Here is a 15,687-nt window from a genome sequence, read left to right on the forward strand (position 1 = left end):
CCTGGGGCCAATCTCTAAGGCCTGCTGCCTGATAGCTGCCTCACCTCGCCTCCCTGTCTGTGGCCTGGAGAGTCCAGGTAAGGAAGGGGCAAATGTTCCAGTAAAGGGCCAGATAATAAATATTTAGTCTTTGCAGCCTATACAGTCCAGCCTGTCACAGCTAACAGGAAAGCTATTATAGACAGTACATGAGTAAAGGTGGCTATTTTCCAATAAAACTGTATTTATGGACACTAAATTTGAATATCATATAATTTTCATTTTTGCCAAAATGGTATTTTTCTTTTGACTTTTTCAACTATTTAAAAATGTAACATTCTTAGCTCACAGACTGCACTAAAATGATGGCAGGCTGAACAGTCTCTGGCCACCCCCAGCCCACCTTACCCATGGCCTCCCTGCATCTGCTACCAGGCTACTTATGGGGAAGGGGACATGTATCTAAGCATAAGGGTAATCCTTCCACCTGGGGGCATCCAGAACACAGGGACTTGTCTGTGGCCCTTGCTCCCAGCTACTCTTTGAACCACAACATCCTTTGAGGCCAATGTGAGAGCTTGTACCTAAATGTGCATACATATGAGGGAGAATGTTTATCTCCAAAAGGCTTTCTACCCAGCATGTGCCTGGCCTATCCTATCCCCACGATGAGGCAGCCATCACCCTCCTCACACCCACCTGCCAATAAGTCATCAAGCCTTGATCCTGTCCCTTGTACTCCATCTGCTTGCCCTTCTCCTTGGTCTCCAAGCTGATGCTACCCTCTGATATAACCTGGCCCTTTCATTCCTTTCTCTTCTCTCTTATAGCCTGAGGGGACCCCCCCACCTTCTCCTGGACAATGGAGCTATGACCCTTTGGAAGTGACCCAGAAGAGAAGGGATGCAGGGCTTTAGTCCTCCAGATGAGAGTCCCCTCCAGGGCCTTGTGGCCTCCCGCATTGAGACTTATGGGGGCCGGCGTCAGGCCTCTACCCAAAGCCCTGCTGGCGGTCTCTATTCTCGAGGAAGCCCTGTACTGGTGAGTCTAGGCTGTACCCTGAGGGTGACCTGGGTGGGGCAGGAGGGAGGACACCCAGGCTTTGAAGTCACTGTCCCCTTACAGTTCATAGGCTGCTCTATTCTTGTCCTTCACCCTCCTCTTCTTCCCCAGGCTGCGGGGGAGAGGAGGGCAGTACCTGGGCTCAGTTCCCAGTACTTCACACCCCAATCCTAGAGAAAGGCAGAAAGCCAGGAGAAGCCAGGCTCACAGAGGAGGTGCTGTAAGACAGGTCTGAGGCTTAGAGTTGTGGGAATGGTACCTCCCAGTCTCCTGCCTCCACTTGGGAGGAGTCAGAGGGCTCCCTGAGGCTTGCCTCCCTGTGAGTCAGGACTGAGGAAGAGCAAAGGTTCAGGGTGTCCCTGCTCTCCCAAAGGGGGAGGGTGTGGAGACCTACCCTGGCTCCACCCCTGGCTCCACCTGCCTGGCCCACCTCCAAGCCTGGTCCAGGAAGCAGGTGAGGAAGCCAGAGCTCCTGCTGTCCCTCAGCTCAAGGAGTCCCCTCCACCTTGAGAACTGTTCTTCTGACTGGGGATATCCTCTGACTCTCTGGAGGATGATTTGGCCCTTGGAGATGGGGATTCTCCCAGGCTGAGGGCAGGAAGGGACATTAGGAAGTATGTGGGGTAAAATTCAGGCCACAAGCAGATCAAGGAATGTGACCAGGCCTGCCCTGGGAGGAGACTTGTGGCTATGGTCTCAACCTCTTACACAGAAAGAGCCGCTCCCAGCAGGATAGGACATGGGCTACATGCCCCCAGGGAGGAGGCCCACATGTGTGAGCTATCATCCTCACGTGTGAAGGAGGCTGACCACAAACAAGGGAGGTCATGAGGAAGTCAGAATGCGGCATGCACTGTTGTCCCTGCAGAGAACATGCATATAAACAGGCAGACACAGGGGCACACACTCCAGAGCCCAGGCATATGCATGTGCCTCTGTGCTTACTCTGGAAGAGGCCCCCTGCTTCTGCCCTGACGCCCACTCAAGGAGTCAGGTTGACCTGTCCCTGCCCAACACAGCTTGGTCTCCCTGTTGACTCAGTGCAGCAGCAGCCCACACCAAACTGGTTTGAGGGGAGCGATGAGCCAACCCAATTTGTAGAGATGGGGGATGATGCCTAGAGCCAAACCCCACCCCTGCCTCTCTGGTACTTCCGGCACCCCCAGAATTCCCCTGCTCCTCCCCCAGGATCCCAGCCGCCGGCGCTTCCCGCACTATGTCCCCTTCATCAAGGGTCCTGGCCCTTCCCGAGGCCTGTCTCCCTTGATGTTGCGAGAACAAGAGCTCGAGAAGAAGCATGGAGGTCATTTGGGACCTGGCCCACCTCACTCCCCGAAACTCAAGGTAAGGGGTCCCTTTGCTCCCATTCCCATGCTTATAGTCCCAACTGCAAAGGCATCCACAGATAATCAGGCTCAGCTAGCCCCTGGTGCTGAGAGCACTGGCCTAGGGGGCTTCTGCCTGGCACCCCTCCAAAAAAATCAGATACCGGCATGGTACAGTGGCACATACCTGTAATCCCAGCAACTCAAATGCTGAGGCAGGAGGTTCTGCAAGTTTAAGTCTAACCTGGGCAACTTAGCAAGACTGTCTCAAAATTAAAAAAAAGAAGAAGAAGAAGAAGAAATCAGATACAGCTCTATCCAGAGACTATTTCTGGAATATTTTTCTACTTGGCCCATGCATTAGACCAAGTGACTTTGACTCAAGACATTTTGATATAACTTAAAGTATAAACTATTAATATTCAAATTTCTGTTTGCAGAATTTACCAGGTCTTACAGTATCCCTCACCCCAGCTGTGAGCCTCACCCCTCTCCTCCCAAGCCACACTGCAGATAGAGTGAAGGTCAGCAATATCTGTTGCCTACATTATTTGGTACCAAAGACAATTGTAAATTTTAAGTCATGTTTTTTCATAAAAATGTCCATTTTATGAGCAAATGTCAAAATGTTAGCTGAGACTACTGATTCCTTAAGCCATATTCTGGTCTCACTTGAAGGCTCCTCCGAAGAGTATAATCCTGCCCCTGTACCCCTGTTCTGAATCAGGAGACTCCTAGAAGGTATCTTTCTGGTTAGGGTGCCCTGATCAGACTTCCCAGTCCAGGGATCTTTCTGCAAACCAAGGTACCTCTCCAGTTACTTTCCAGTAACACCCATTCCCCATTCCAATCAGGGTGATCCCTGTCCCTCCAGGCCTCTGTGTTCCCACTCATACTCAGAGCTGCTTGCCACCTCCCATGACGGACCCACACATGTACTCATTGCCCTTTCAGAGCCAAGCAGGCTGGGTGCTGAGAATGAAGCCAATTGTTCCCCTTCTCGGCTCTCCTAGGAAGTTACCAAGGCCCATGAGCTAGAGTTGAGGCTCCACACGTTCAGCATGTTCGGGATGCCCCGCTTGCCCCCTGAGGACCGACAATACTGGGAGATAGGAGAGGGTGGTGACAGTGGTGTGACCATCGAGAAGTCCTGGAGAGAGCTGGTGCCTGGGCACAAGGTAAGTTTGAGATAATGTCTGTCCCTATAGTATGACAAACAGAAAGAAAGACACCCTCCAACATACACATATGCACACACCTCACTTCTTCCCTAGAGGAGGGAATAGGGATGACCTTCAAGCCTTGGGATAGAGGGCCAGGAGGGAAAAGCATTTAAAGACAACTTGTCTTTCGAAGCCCTCTGCCACTTACTAGTGAGACTTTGGACAGGACAGAGGACCTCTCGGAGCATCTGTAGCATCATATGTAAAATGGGGATAATGCCACTTTACATACTGGAGGACTGGTTTAGAATTAAAAGGTCATGTATAGATTGCTCAGAACCTGTGAAGTGGATCCAGTAGCACTTCATAAATGGCACCTGCTGTTCTTATCATTCCCTAACTGAACCAGCACTGTCCTCACCCAGGAAATGAGTCGGGAGCAGTGCCACCAGCAAGAAGCTCTGTGGGAGCTCCTCACTACTGAGCTGATCTACGTGAGAAAACTCAAGATCATGACCGATGTGAGTCCCTCAGCCCCAGCCACAGTCCCATCTCCACCTGTCTACCCATTTCCTTGCGTTATCCCCATCCTCTCAAATCAGAAGGGACAGGTCACGGGAGGGGCAGGATTCCAAGAGCTCTTCCTGATTGCAGACACGCATAGGATGAGGGGAAGAAAGGTCAAAGTTAGTGGGGGTGGAGGTGACCCTGAAGAACTAGGCTGGGGCTCAGAGAGGAGGGAGACGAGGTGCTGAGATCCTTGTCCCTCTTCCTGCATCCAGCTCCTAGCTGCTGGTCTGCTGAACTTGCAGCGAGTGGGACTGCTGATGGAGGTGAGTGGGAACTGGTGGGTGAGGGCGGGGACGGGCTCATGGAACACATTAGGCTGCCCAGTCCAAATCCCCACTGCCTCATTTTCTGGGACACCCCTGCCCTCCACACTCCCTGTTTTCTCTAGACCTATAGCAGGCCACAGGTCCCCCAATTTGTCAGGCCTTAAACCCACTGAGGCTGAAGTGCCACAGACTAGAAAAGACAGCTGGAGTCCCTTAAATCTTCTAGGCTCACAGTCTGGCGCACCCCTCCCTCACTTCCCATTACCCAAGGTCGGAGGCGTCACCTGACCCTGCCAATGCTGTCTGAGAGTGACCCGCCAAAGGCCTGTTGCTGAGAGTTCTGCTCCTTCCTCCAGGTGTCAGCTGAGACCCTGTTTGGAAATGTCCCTGGCCTGATTCGAGCTCATCGGAGGTTTTGGGAAGAGGTGCTAGAACCCTTCCTGGAGGAGACTCGGGCCTCAGGCCAGCCTCTGGATCCCATCAGGCTACAAAATGGCTTTCTGACGGTAAGGCCCAAAGAAGCCTAGAGAAGGTAGGACTGGGAGAACCCAGAGGGTGCTACCCATAGGATTCAAATCTCTCTGTGGTTCGAGGGGCCCACGGGGCACAATCCTTATCCCCTGCTGAACTCCATTCCACAAGTTATCTACAAGCCCTTATGAAACGAAAATGCAGCTTTCTCAGGGAAGAGTTACACCTACATGCTTGTCATGTAAAAAATGTATAAAATCTTAGTTCTCAGACAGAGATCCATCAACAAATTGTTGGGTACAAGAATGGAGCCTAAGTGCTGGGCACAATGGTGCACATCTGTAATCCAGTCAACTCGGGGGGGTGGGGGCTGAGACAGGAGGATTGCAAGCTTGAGGCCAGCGTCTGGGGGACACAGAACTTGGTGAAATCTTGTCTCAAAATCAAAACTAAAAAGTGTTGGGTATGTAGCTCAGTGGTAAAGAGCCTTTGGGTTCAATTCCCTGTACCAAGAAAAAAAAAAAAAAAGAAAGTAAAAATGTGTGTGGGGGCTGGGGGGGGGGTCTTTCTTCTATTGTGCTACCCAATTAAAATAAATGTAGGCCCTGCAGGAGAATGTTGCCAGGGGTTACAGTGGTAGGGTGGTGGTTTCCTGAGTGCTTTGGACACCCCCTTCCATAGGAACAAGACTTCTGGGCAACCTGCAGTTCACAGAAATAGGAGCTAAAGTGTCCTGAAACAGTCTAGCTGAATTATTGATGGTGGGAGAATAAGTCCAGAGGAGCAGGGCATAGCAGGCCCTGTGGACAGGAGCTCTAAGGTGTGGTCCATTTCTCTGGGCTTCAGCTCCTGCTTGGAATGCAGAGAGAAGGACCTGGCCATGAGAGCAAACCTGGAGGTGGAGACTGGCAGGAACTTCATGAAGGGGCTACATGAGGATCTCCCAGCACCCTGCTCCCTTGTTCTGCAGACAGAGTCTGTATTTATGACCTTCTTCCACCTGCCTGCTCCCTGACCCTACATCTGTCCTTCCAGTTTGGCCAGTGGTTCCAGCCCTACGTCCAGTACTGCCTGAGAGTGAAGCAGATCATGGCTTACGCCCGGGAGCAGCAAGACACTAACCTTCTCTTCCACACTTTCGTGCAGGTGGGAGAGGTGGTGCCTGAAGGGGGAGGGGTGCGATTAGACAGCCCAGTCATCCCCAGTCTCCAGGTGGGTCCAAGGCTGAGTTAGTCGCAAGGGTGGGTGGGAGATTTCTTGCAAACTCCTGAGCCCCCACTCACCTCCCCTGGCAGTGGTGTGAGAAGCACAAGCGCTCAGGGAGGCAGATGCTGGGCGACTTACTTATCAAGCCCCACCAGCGCATCACCAAGTACCCACTGCTGCTGCAGGCTGTGCTCAAAAGGAGCCCTGAGGCCCGAGCCCGAGAGGCCCTGGATGCTATGGTAGGTGTTCAGGTGGATTCAGGAACCACAGGTTTGGGGACGGGTAGGTGAGAACTGATTTCCATGCACTCTTGAGGGTCTTGTTCCTCGTGTGACACCCACTCGTTCGGCTGTGTTGGAATGCTGTGGTTGTCATTGGATGGGTGGGCTATGCAGAATACAGGACTGAGCTGAGCTGAGCTGAGCTACACCTCCTTCTGCACCCCCACTCCCAACTGAGATTGCAGCTGTGGAGTCGTTCCTTCGACACATCAATGGTCAGGTCCGCCAAGGCGAAGAGCAGGAGAGTTTGGTGGCTGCAGCTCAGCGCATTGGGAACTACGAGGTATTAGAGGCATCCAGCGAGGAAGTGGAAAAGGTAAGAGGGCAGAGGGAAGGTGGCTCAGAAAATGTAAGGTCCCAGGGAAAATGGATGAAGGGGAAGCCAGGCAAGGAAAGGACAGAGGTCAGAACACCCTGCACTTGGGTGCCACCAAGGGTGTGCCCATCATTCCTTCCCAGTGGTGAGGGTCCAAGGGGCAGAGTTCAAAAGAATAAAACAGAGACTCTGGGGTGCTTGCTCCGGCTCCAAGTGGGGAAAGATATATAGAGAGGGTGCTGGTGGAGGAACAAGAAGCCACTCTTGGTTGGGATGTAGAGACATGCCTGCCCGGTGCCCTGATACCCTCCTCTTTGTGTCCCTCAGAACTTGCGTCCATTCTGCACCCTGGACCTTATGTCCCCCATGCTGGGGGTTGGCCCTGAGCACACCAGGCAGCTGCTGCTGGAGGGACCTGTGAGAGTGAAGGAGGGACGAGAAGGGAAGGTGAGGGAGCTGTGGGCCAAGAGTAAAGAGATGGGAGATAAACTAAAGGGAAGGAAGTCAGGGTGGGAGGCAGAAAAGCTGGAAATGGGGAGATTGGTGTGTGTGTGTGTGTGTGTGTGTGTGTGTGTGTGTGTACACGCACGTGCACACTGGGGAGAAAACACGGTTCTGGCTAAGCTCTGGTTGTTTGTTTGCCCTTGAACCAGCCCTTCTCCCTGCCTATAAAATGAAAAATGGGCAAACTGCTGCTCTTCCAGCTCTGGCATTCCACGGTCTGCACTAGTTCCTGTGCACACACGCCTGAGCCCAGATCCCTGACCAGACCTTGCCCTTGCTCCAGCTGACCTGTCTCTTTCCCCTATGCCCCCACTGCAGCTGGATGTGTACCTGTTCCTCTTCTCTGATGTGCTCCTGGTGACCAAGCCCCAACGTAAGGTGGACAAAGCCAAGGTCATCCGACCCCCTCTTATGCTGGAGAAGCTTGTTTGCCGACCATTGCGAGATCCCAGTATGTCTCTTCTGCTAGAAAAATTTTCCTTCCCCCTTCTTCTTGGAGAGGTAGGGAAGGCTTGGCATATAGGTCAAATAAAACCCTTAAAGCAGACCTTCTCCTCCACCCAGACAGCTTCCTGGTGATCCACCTTACTGAATTCCAGTGTGTCTCAAGTGCCCTCGTTGTACATTGTCCCAGTTCCACAGATCGTGCAAGGTGGCTGGAAAAGACCCAGCAAGCCCAGGTAGGTGAAAGCCAGTCATGGGAGGCTCCAGATGTCTTTGGAGCCCAGGAATGGGGCCACAGAGGGAAGGAAGAGAGAGCCTCAGCTGGATGTGGGTTCACCCCCAGCCACTCAGGTGCCCTCAGACGGGGACAGAGCATTGACCATTCTTAAGAAAGACTGTGACCAGCTACCAGGACAGCCACTGAGAAAGCCCAGGACATAGTAGGGTGGCTTGCATGCCCTGAAACAATTAGCTTATTTGGGGCGGGGGGGGGTACCAGGGATTGGACCCAGTGACACTTAGCCACTGAGCCACATCCCCATCCCCTTTTTTATATTTTATTTAGAGTCAGGGTCTCACTAAGTTGCTTAGGGCCTTGCTAAGTAGTGCTGAGGCTGGATTTGAACTCACAGCCTCCTGAGCTGATGAGATTACAGGTTTGTGCTACTGTGCTGGGCACCAATTAACTTTTTTTTTTTTTTTTTTTTTGCAACAATTAACTTAAACTTCTCCTCCCATTCCCACCCTTATGGAGCACTTGCTGGGTACAGGCACCACGCTAAGTGCAGGAAATTTTAAAAAATAAATAAAACACCATTCCTGCCCTCAAGAAGTCTGAACTTCAGCCCAGTTAGAGTAATTAGTGGACAAATGATAGAACATGTACACAGAAGAGAGCTAGGAGAGGGCAGGTTTTCTGGGAAAGGGAGAGGGGAGGCTGAGAAGCCATGACAGAAATGACAGACCATTTGGGAGAGACTTGGAAGATGTTAGGGGAACAAGGATGAGAAGGAAGGACATTCCAAATGGAGAAGCAAAAGGATAGAAATAAAAGTCATGCATGTCAGGAGAACCACTGGCCTGGTAGCTGAGCATTGCAAGTACAAAGTTCTAAAGTACAAAGGGAGACGCAGCAGCAGAGAGGCTAGGAGGAAGGTGCCACCAGATCATGCCCATCTCTGCACATCATGCTAAGAACTTGAACTTTGCCCTATAGAAAACATGGGATCAGTCAATGTGTTAAGCAGGGTAGTGACATGGACAGATGTATGTGATAAAAACAGGAGTTTGGATAAAGGGAGATCTCAATAAAGTTACATTAGTTACCACAAATTTGGTGGCTTAAAACAGAAACTGGGATGGGGGGTTTTGCTCACTTGCCTAGCATGCTCAGGGCCCTGGGTTCCATTCCTATCACCATAAAAAAAAAAAAAAAAAGGAAGGATTAGCAAAGTGGCACACGCCTGTAATTCCAGTTTCTTGGGATGTGGAAACAGGAGGATCACAAGTTCAAGTTCAAGGCTAGTCTGGGCAATTTGTAAAACCCTGACTCAAAATTTAAAAAAAAAAAAAAAGAAGGCTGAGGATGAAGTTCAGTGGTAGAGCCTTTGCCTAGCATGCATGAGGCCCTGGGTTTAATCCTCATTACCACAAATAAATAAATAAAAACAGAAACTGCTTTTCTCACAGTTCTGGAGGATAGAAGTAGGAAATCAAGTTGTTGGCAGGACAGAGCTTTCCGACCAGACTCTAGGGCACAATCTGTGCCTCTTCCAATTTCTGGTGGGTTCCATGTGGTTCTTGGCTCCAGTTTCTGCCTCGGTCTGTACATGACCTTCTTCTTTGTATATCTATGTCCAAATCCCCATTCCTTTCTTTTATTAAGACGCCAAGCCTTAGATTTAGAATCCATCTGAAATCTGAGATTTTCTCTTAAAATTCTTAAAATGGCACATCTGCAAAGACGTTTTTTTCTAGAAAAAGTCACATTTATAGGTTCTGGGGATTCAGTCTTATTTTGGGGGATGGGGGCTGCTTGCCAGCCCACCCAAGGAACAGAATGGACAAAGAGAGGTGAAACTTTGAGTTGGACTTTTTTGTTTAGTTGGTTGGCTAGTTTTTTGTGTTTTGTTTTCTTTTGTTTTGTTTGGTGATGCTGTGGATAGAACCCAGGGCCTCCTGAATGCTAGGAAGGGCTGTACGGCTAAGCTACCTCCACAGCCCTGGAGTTGAATTTTTAAGGCTGGGCAAGACCCTGCACAGAAGAATCAGAAGACCCTGGGCAAGATCCTGAGCAATGGGGCTGAATTTGCTTTTGGAACAGTGACCACATGTGTCTAAGTCTAGAGCACAGGTTTTATGTGAGCAAATGGTAAGAGTAACTCCAGGACTCAAGTACAAAGATAATGATGGCCTTCTGAAGCTTCTGTTTGAAGGACTGCTTTGGCAAGGGGAACCCTGATGAGTGGAACCATTAGAAAGAGAAGCCTATTTGTCTAGTTGTTACTTCCTAGAAGGAGTGGGACGGGTAGTAATATTCTGTTTATTTATTTAGTGGTGTTGAAAATTGAACCCAGGGCTTCAAAAATGCTAGTCAAATGCTGACTACACCCCCAGTCCTGGGTACTACTATTTACTTTAAAATTGAGGCAATGGGAGATACTCAAATGGGAGTATTTTAGGGGCTTTTGGAAATATGGAAACATGGGACTAGAATTCAGGTGAGAAATTAGGGTGAAACACTTTGTCTCCTCCAGATCCATGGGGCTGCAACTTTCTTGAATACCTGAATGACATGGGGACAAGCCCCAGGAGGTTAAAGGTAGGGGACTGGAGCAGTGGAAGCACATGGCTTTTGGAACAAGGGTAGTCTCCCATCTGCCCTGGCCCCTGCTCCCATAATCCCCTTTCTGCATGGCAGGATCTCTCTATACCACTTCTTACCAGTCCTAAACACAGGTTCCAGGCATTGGACTGATTGGCAACTGACCCCATTCTAGTAGTTAATGAAGCTTTCCCAAAGGCTAAGGGATACCATTCTAGGGGAGCTATGGGAGAAACTGAAGCAAGCATCCCCAGAACAGCAGGCAGAGATGACCATTACTGGCAGGAAGACTTTTTTCTTTGCCACCCTCCTCTTCAGAACTTTCTTCTCTTCATTTGCTTTCCAGTCTTATGACAACCCCTCCCGCTCCTTCTTCCTCTAGGATTCCTAGTGACCACTAAAAATTGCTGTTATTCATATACAAAACTATCTAGCCCCTGGCAGTCACACTCCAAGTTGAGAGACAGATTATTTCTGACCTATGACCAAACTGTATACTGAGGCTCCCCACCTCCCTTAAGGAATCAAAGAAACAAGCAACATTATACTTAGTTTTGCTGCTGTTCTTTCATATCAAATTCTTTTTTTTCTCAATTAACATCAATCTTTTAAGGTATTAGAGATTGAATCCAGGGAGTGCTCCTCCACTGGACTACATCCACAGCCCTTTTTGTTTTATTTTGACACAGGTTCTCCCTAAATTGCTGAGGCTGGTCTCAAACTTGTACTCCTCCTGCCTCAGCCTCCTAAGTAGCTGGGATTACAGGTGACATTACCAAGCCCAGCTAACATAAGTTTCAAAATGGAAGAGGGTAGTAGAACATCTGCTGGTCCCCTTCATCAAGCAACCCCAGGGATCTGTCTTTTCACTTTCCCCCTTGCAGAAATATTGAGGTTTCTTCCTAGATGAAGGCCCTAGTGGGCCTAGTAGAAGAGGCTTATACTTTTAGAGAAAACGAGCTTGTCAACTGGGGAGAGACTGAATCTGAATAGATGCCCATATTTAGCTGTTGGGAAGAGGAAAAGGAACCAATAAAGGGAACAGAAAGCACTGTCAAAGATGAAAGCAGGAAATAAAAGCAGGGCAGACTGAAGAAGGCAGCTGAGGGGAAGAGTCAGGGTCCAAAGAGAATCCAGAGCCTGCAGCCGCCACTGGTAGCTACCTGTGTTCTTAGGTAAGTTAGCCCAGCTGGCCTTCATCTGGAGAACCACAGTGATAATGGAAACTATCACACGGGGTAGATGGAAAATTGTCTCAAGGGCCTGGCACAAGACCCTGCACTTCATGGGCACTTCATGAATGTCTGTCATTGTCCTCTTTAGAAGAAAGGGGTGAGCAGTGGTGCCAGGGCTGGGGAAACACATTCACATCTGTCACTTAGGAAGTCAGCAAGGACCTTCTGGTGACCCATTTAGGCCAGTGTCAGGGAGCTCCAGGAAGGGAACGGTGAATCTGGAGCCACCCTGAAACTTCAGGGAGGGGAAGCATTGCCTCTCCAGGCCTCGCCGTGGACAAAGAAAGATGAATCTGCTGGGGGGCTCTTCCTTCCTTTTCCCAGCTGTGTGAGGATGTCACCTTCCAGCTCGACTACCAGTTTTCTCTTCCTTTCCTACACTGCCCTTCCATCCTCTCCTCTTACCCAAACTGAGAAAATCCTCCCAGGGTTTCTGGAGAGGTTTTGAGGTAGCTGGTAGTCCTGGGCCTGACACTCCACCTTCCCACTGCTTCCTAGGAAGGGCAAGAGGCAAGGGTAGTGGAGATGCTTGCATTTGATGTTCCTTACAGAACCCCCCTCTCCTTTCCCATTCTTTCCTTCCACACTGCATCCCTATCCTGGGCATTCCAAACACAAACTTGAACGTGGGGCAAAAGGGCATTGCATCTCATCAGGAGAGGCAGGCTGCCACAGCCCTTCCACTCTCCTTTTTCTCATTCCTTCTCTCAACCCACACTGAGTTGGGAAATGAGGCTGGGAGAAGAGGGAGTGGTCACAGGACTTGGCCTTGGTGGCCTTGGTGTGTTTTTCCTGCCCCCAAACACCATCCTCTGTTCTGGCTGAGTGACTAGAAAGCCAGGGAAAGAATTAGAGATATCAGACTGATGTCACTTTCCTATCCCCGTTCATCATTTCTCCAACATGCCTCTTGTCCTGACCCAGCTGCCCCCAGTATTTCTGGAGAAGCTTTGGAAAAGCCCAGAAGTTGCTGGCTCCTATAACTCAAGCTGAAACTAAAAATATGGAACAACTAATAAGGAATCAGAGAATCTTAATGGAGTTTCGTGGAGGGGGTGTGAAGCTGTGGGAGTGGGGGTTAGTACTAAAGGTCCCTGTTGTGCTTGGAGGAGGTGGGGGGTGGGGCTTGGGCTGCAGCATTTCCTTACCAGCTCTGAGGAAGTGCTTCAGAGTTTTAACAACATGCAAGTAAGTACTGATCTCAGTGCAGCCCACAGTAGCCACCTCTACCCACCTCTTGCTAAGTTCTGTTGTCTCCTCCCCAAGCTAGCATCTTTGAGTAACTCTTGACCTTTCAAGGCTGCCCTTGAAAATCTATGCAGTTACTGAACTTGGACTTAAAGAGAGTGGCCCTGGCCAGCTCTGCTCCTCTGTACCTGTGCAACCTTGAGCAAGTCACTGCAACTGTCTTGCACCCTGCAGAGTGGTGGTGTGTAAGCAAATATCAACTTGCATGTGGAGGTACTTTGTAAATCACTTCTCAGATGTCACTATTTTATTCTGATGCAGTTGTGTAAAAACAAGGAAGGCAGGCAGACCATATAATGTATCCTCTTCTCATCCTTCCAAAGACAGTCTTGCTTTCCCCTCTCTAAAGGGTGGCAGAGTTTGCAGCCTAGGACAAATCCTGCTCCTACCCACCCTCTGCCTTTTGCACCTTCCAGCTTCAGGGCAGAGGTCCAAGTGGTGGGAGAAGGATGCTCCCAAAGAGCAACTTGAAGACTGATAACATTCAGAGCACTTATGTCACCAATACCCCAATCAGCCTGAAGGAGGGTGCACGTCTGAGAGTCTACCAAAGGTTCATGAGAAGCAGGGAGTATACAGGTGAAAAAGGCCATTCTGTTCTTCCCACTCTTCCCAAGCACCAGCTCTAGAGTTTGGTGCCACTGAACCCAGTCACCACCCTGCTTTCTTACTCAAAAACTATCCCTCAACAGTTACTTAACCTTCCAGACTCCGTTTCTCACTACTAAGGTAGGGGTAAACATATTTGCCTCAGAGGGGTATTGTGAGGGTTAAACTAGATAATGTATGGAAAGCACTTACATGGTGCCCAGCATACAGCAAGTGCTCAGTAAATTAGAATTCTTAATAATGAAGTCCTCCCCACCCCCACCAGGCTGCCCTGCAGAAACTGAAGGCAGAGGAGTACGTCCAACAGAAGAGGGAGCTCCTGGCCCTCTACCGGGACCAAGGCAGGGAGTCCCCCAGCACCAGGCCCTCCACGCCTTCCCCAGAGGGCTCTCAAAGCAGTGCTGAGGGGAGGTAAGACCTACAAGCACCAACAAAGAAGGGGATCACTGGCAAAGAAGGGAAGAGGAGAAATCCACAAGGTTGAGAAGTGATAGTACGACCTTAGGGAACTACACGAATAGAGGAACACAGGCTGCAAGCTGGAGTAGAGTAGGTTGGTGCCAGCCATATGAAGGAATGCATGGGACAGGCTGTAAGGGTCAGCCAGCCTAGGGTGAGCCTATGATGGGCACGGAGTAAAGAAAACAGAAATATGACACATGAACTCCCTGAAAGGAGCAGGCTTCAGAGTGAGCAGGTGGGTATGGGTATGCAGAATATCAGAACTGTAGGGTTGCGGCAAATCCAATCCCCAGAGTGTAAGACGTTCATCCAGGACAACACAGCTGCTTAGCAACATGCTTATGGAGAAAAGAAGAACCCATCATCGGGGCATAATTGAGTAACCCCCAGCTCTAGATCCACTCTGACCACCTGTTTATACAAGGTACTAGACCAGGTTCTATGGATAAATTGGCTTAGAGGCAGCACAAGCTATTTTAGAGTGCACAGTGTAGCTGGTGAAATGAGAAAAACAATCCAAGCCATTTAAGGGAAATAAGGAGATAAGTTCGGAGAAGGAGCCCTTTCTGGATGGAGTAATCCAGAGAGACATCTAGGCATGAACTTGACCCCTAAGTATCTGGAGTCTGACCATTTGTTATTCATTGTAGGACTCCTGAGTTCACCGTCATCATCCCCCACCTTGTGGTGACTGAAGATACAGATGAAGATGCTCCCTCTGTACCAGATGATACCTCAGACTCTGGCTATGGCACTTTGATGTCAAGCTCCCCCAAGGCATCCCACTCTCGGCTAAGCCGTCTGCGCCCCAGGGCTCTTAAGCGGGACCCTCGGCTGACCTTCTCCACCCTGGATCTTCGAAATGTTCCTTTGCGCCCCCAGCCAGCAGACTCCCAAGCACCCCAACGCCGAAGTGCCCCTGAACTGCCAGAAGGGATCCAAAGAGGGGGCAGTCTTCCGAGGGTAGACCCACCTACCTGGTCAGAGGAGGAAGATGGATCCTCAGCAGGAAGGAACGTGGTGGCAGAAACCCTGCACAGAGCCCAACTTCGGGGGCAGCTCCCTTCCTCCCCGAACCACACTGACTCTGCTGGAGAAAGCCCCTGGGAGTCCTCAGAGGAAGATGAGGGGCTTCTCTTCCTAGGCCCTGGCTACAGCCCCTGCTCCCGCCCACTCCGGGCTGAGGACATGCTCAGGGAGATCCGAGAGGAACTGGCCAGCCAAAGGATTGAGGGAGCCCCAGAGCCTAGGGACAGCAGACCTCGGAAGCTGACTCGGGCCCAGCTGCAGAGGATGCGTGGGCATCACATCATAAAGCTGGACACCCCCCTGTCCACTTCGTAAGTGCTAAAGGGAAGCTGGCATAGGAGGGAAGAAGGGCAGTATGGAGTTGGGGGAGGCAGGGTGGCAGGATAGAAAGAGGGCAGTGCAGAGCAGAGACCAAGGCAGGGAAGGACCCCAGCCTCCTCCTTCACCTCATGCCTGACCCTCACTCTCCCACTGCCATTGACCTAACATCTACCTCCTTCCTTTTCAGAGAGGTATGAGAAATGTCGAGGCCCTTTGAGCTTTCTCCCAGAAGAACTATCTCCCTAAGAGTGCTGGTCACCATCCCCCATCCTGGACTCTACCTCAAGGACCACACTGCCTCTTGCTCTTTGGACTTTGAGGGTCAAGAACTGTAAATTTATGTATCATAGACACCCATGAGCCCCACATAAA

The 15,687-nt window shown here is 50.3% G+C and overlaps 1 protein-coding gene across 1 annotated transcript; it reads left to right on the forward strand.

Annotated features, from left to right (window-relative positions):
• The first annotated feature begins 882 nt into the window (after nt 1-882).
• Nucleotides 883-15,309, forward strand: Plekhg6 (pleckstrin homology and RhoGEF domain containing G6). Its single transcript, XM_076852571.1, has 14 exons — nt 883-1,020; nt 2,230-2,385; nt 3,380-3,544; nt 3,955-4,050; nt 4,312-4,362; nt 4,722-4,871; nt 5,872-5,982; nt 6,132-6,281; nt 6,502-6,639; nt 6,967-7,086; nt 7,462-7,594; nt 7,708-7,823; nt 13,769-13,914; nt 14,616-15,309. Exons 1-14 carry the CDS (start codon nt 883-885, stop codon nt 15,307-15,309), a joined length of 2,364 nt encoding a protein of 787 aa, XP_076708686.1.
• The last annotated feature ends 378 nt before the right edge of the window (nt 15,310-15,687 follow it).

This window comes from Callospermophilus lateralis, chromosome 4 (genome assembly GCF_048772815.1).
Source record: "Callospermophilus lateralis isolate mCalLat2 chromosome 4, mCalLat2.hap1, whole genome shotgun sequence".
NCBI lineage: Eukaryota > Metazoa > Chordata > Mammalia > Rodentia > Sciuridae > Callospermophilus > Callospermophilus lateralis.

Bases quoted from the DNA above. Each gene is read 5' to 3' on its own strand.
- Plekhg6 (XM_076852571.1), top strand. From the start codon at position 883: ATGCAGGGCTTTAGTCCTCCAGATGAGAGTCCCCTCCAGGGCCTTGTG. The intron at 5,983-6,131 runs GTGGGAGAGGTG...CTCCCCTGGCAG, and splicing joins TCTTCCACACTTTCGTGCAG to TGGTGTGAGAAGCACAAGCG. The intron at 7,595-7,707 runs GTATGTCTCTTC...TCCTCCACCCAG, and splicing joins CCGACCATTGCGAGATCCCA to ACAGCTTCCTGGTGATCCAC.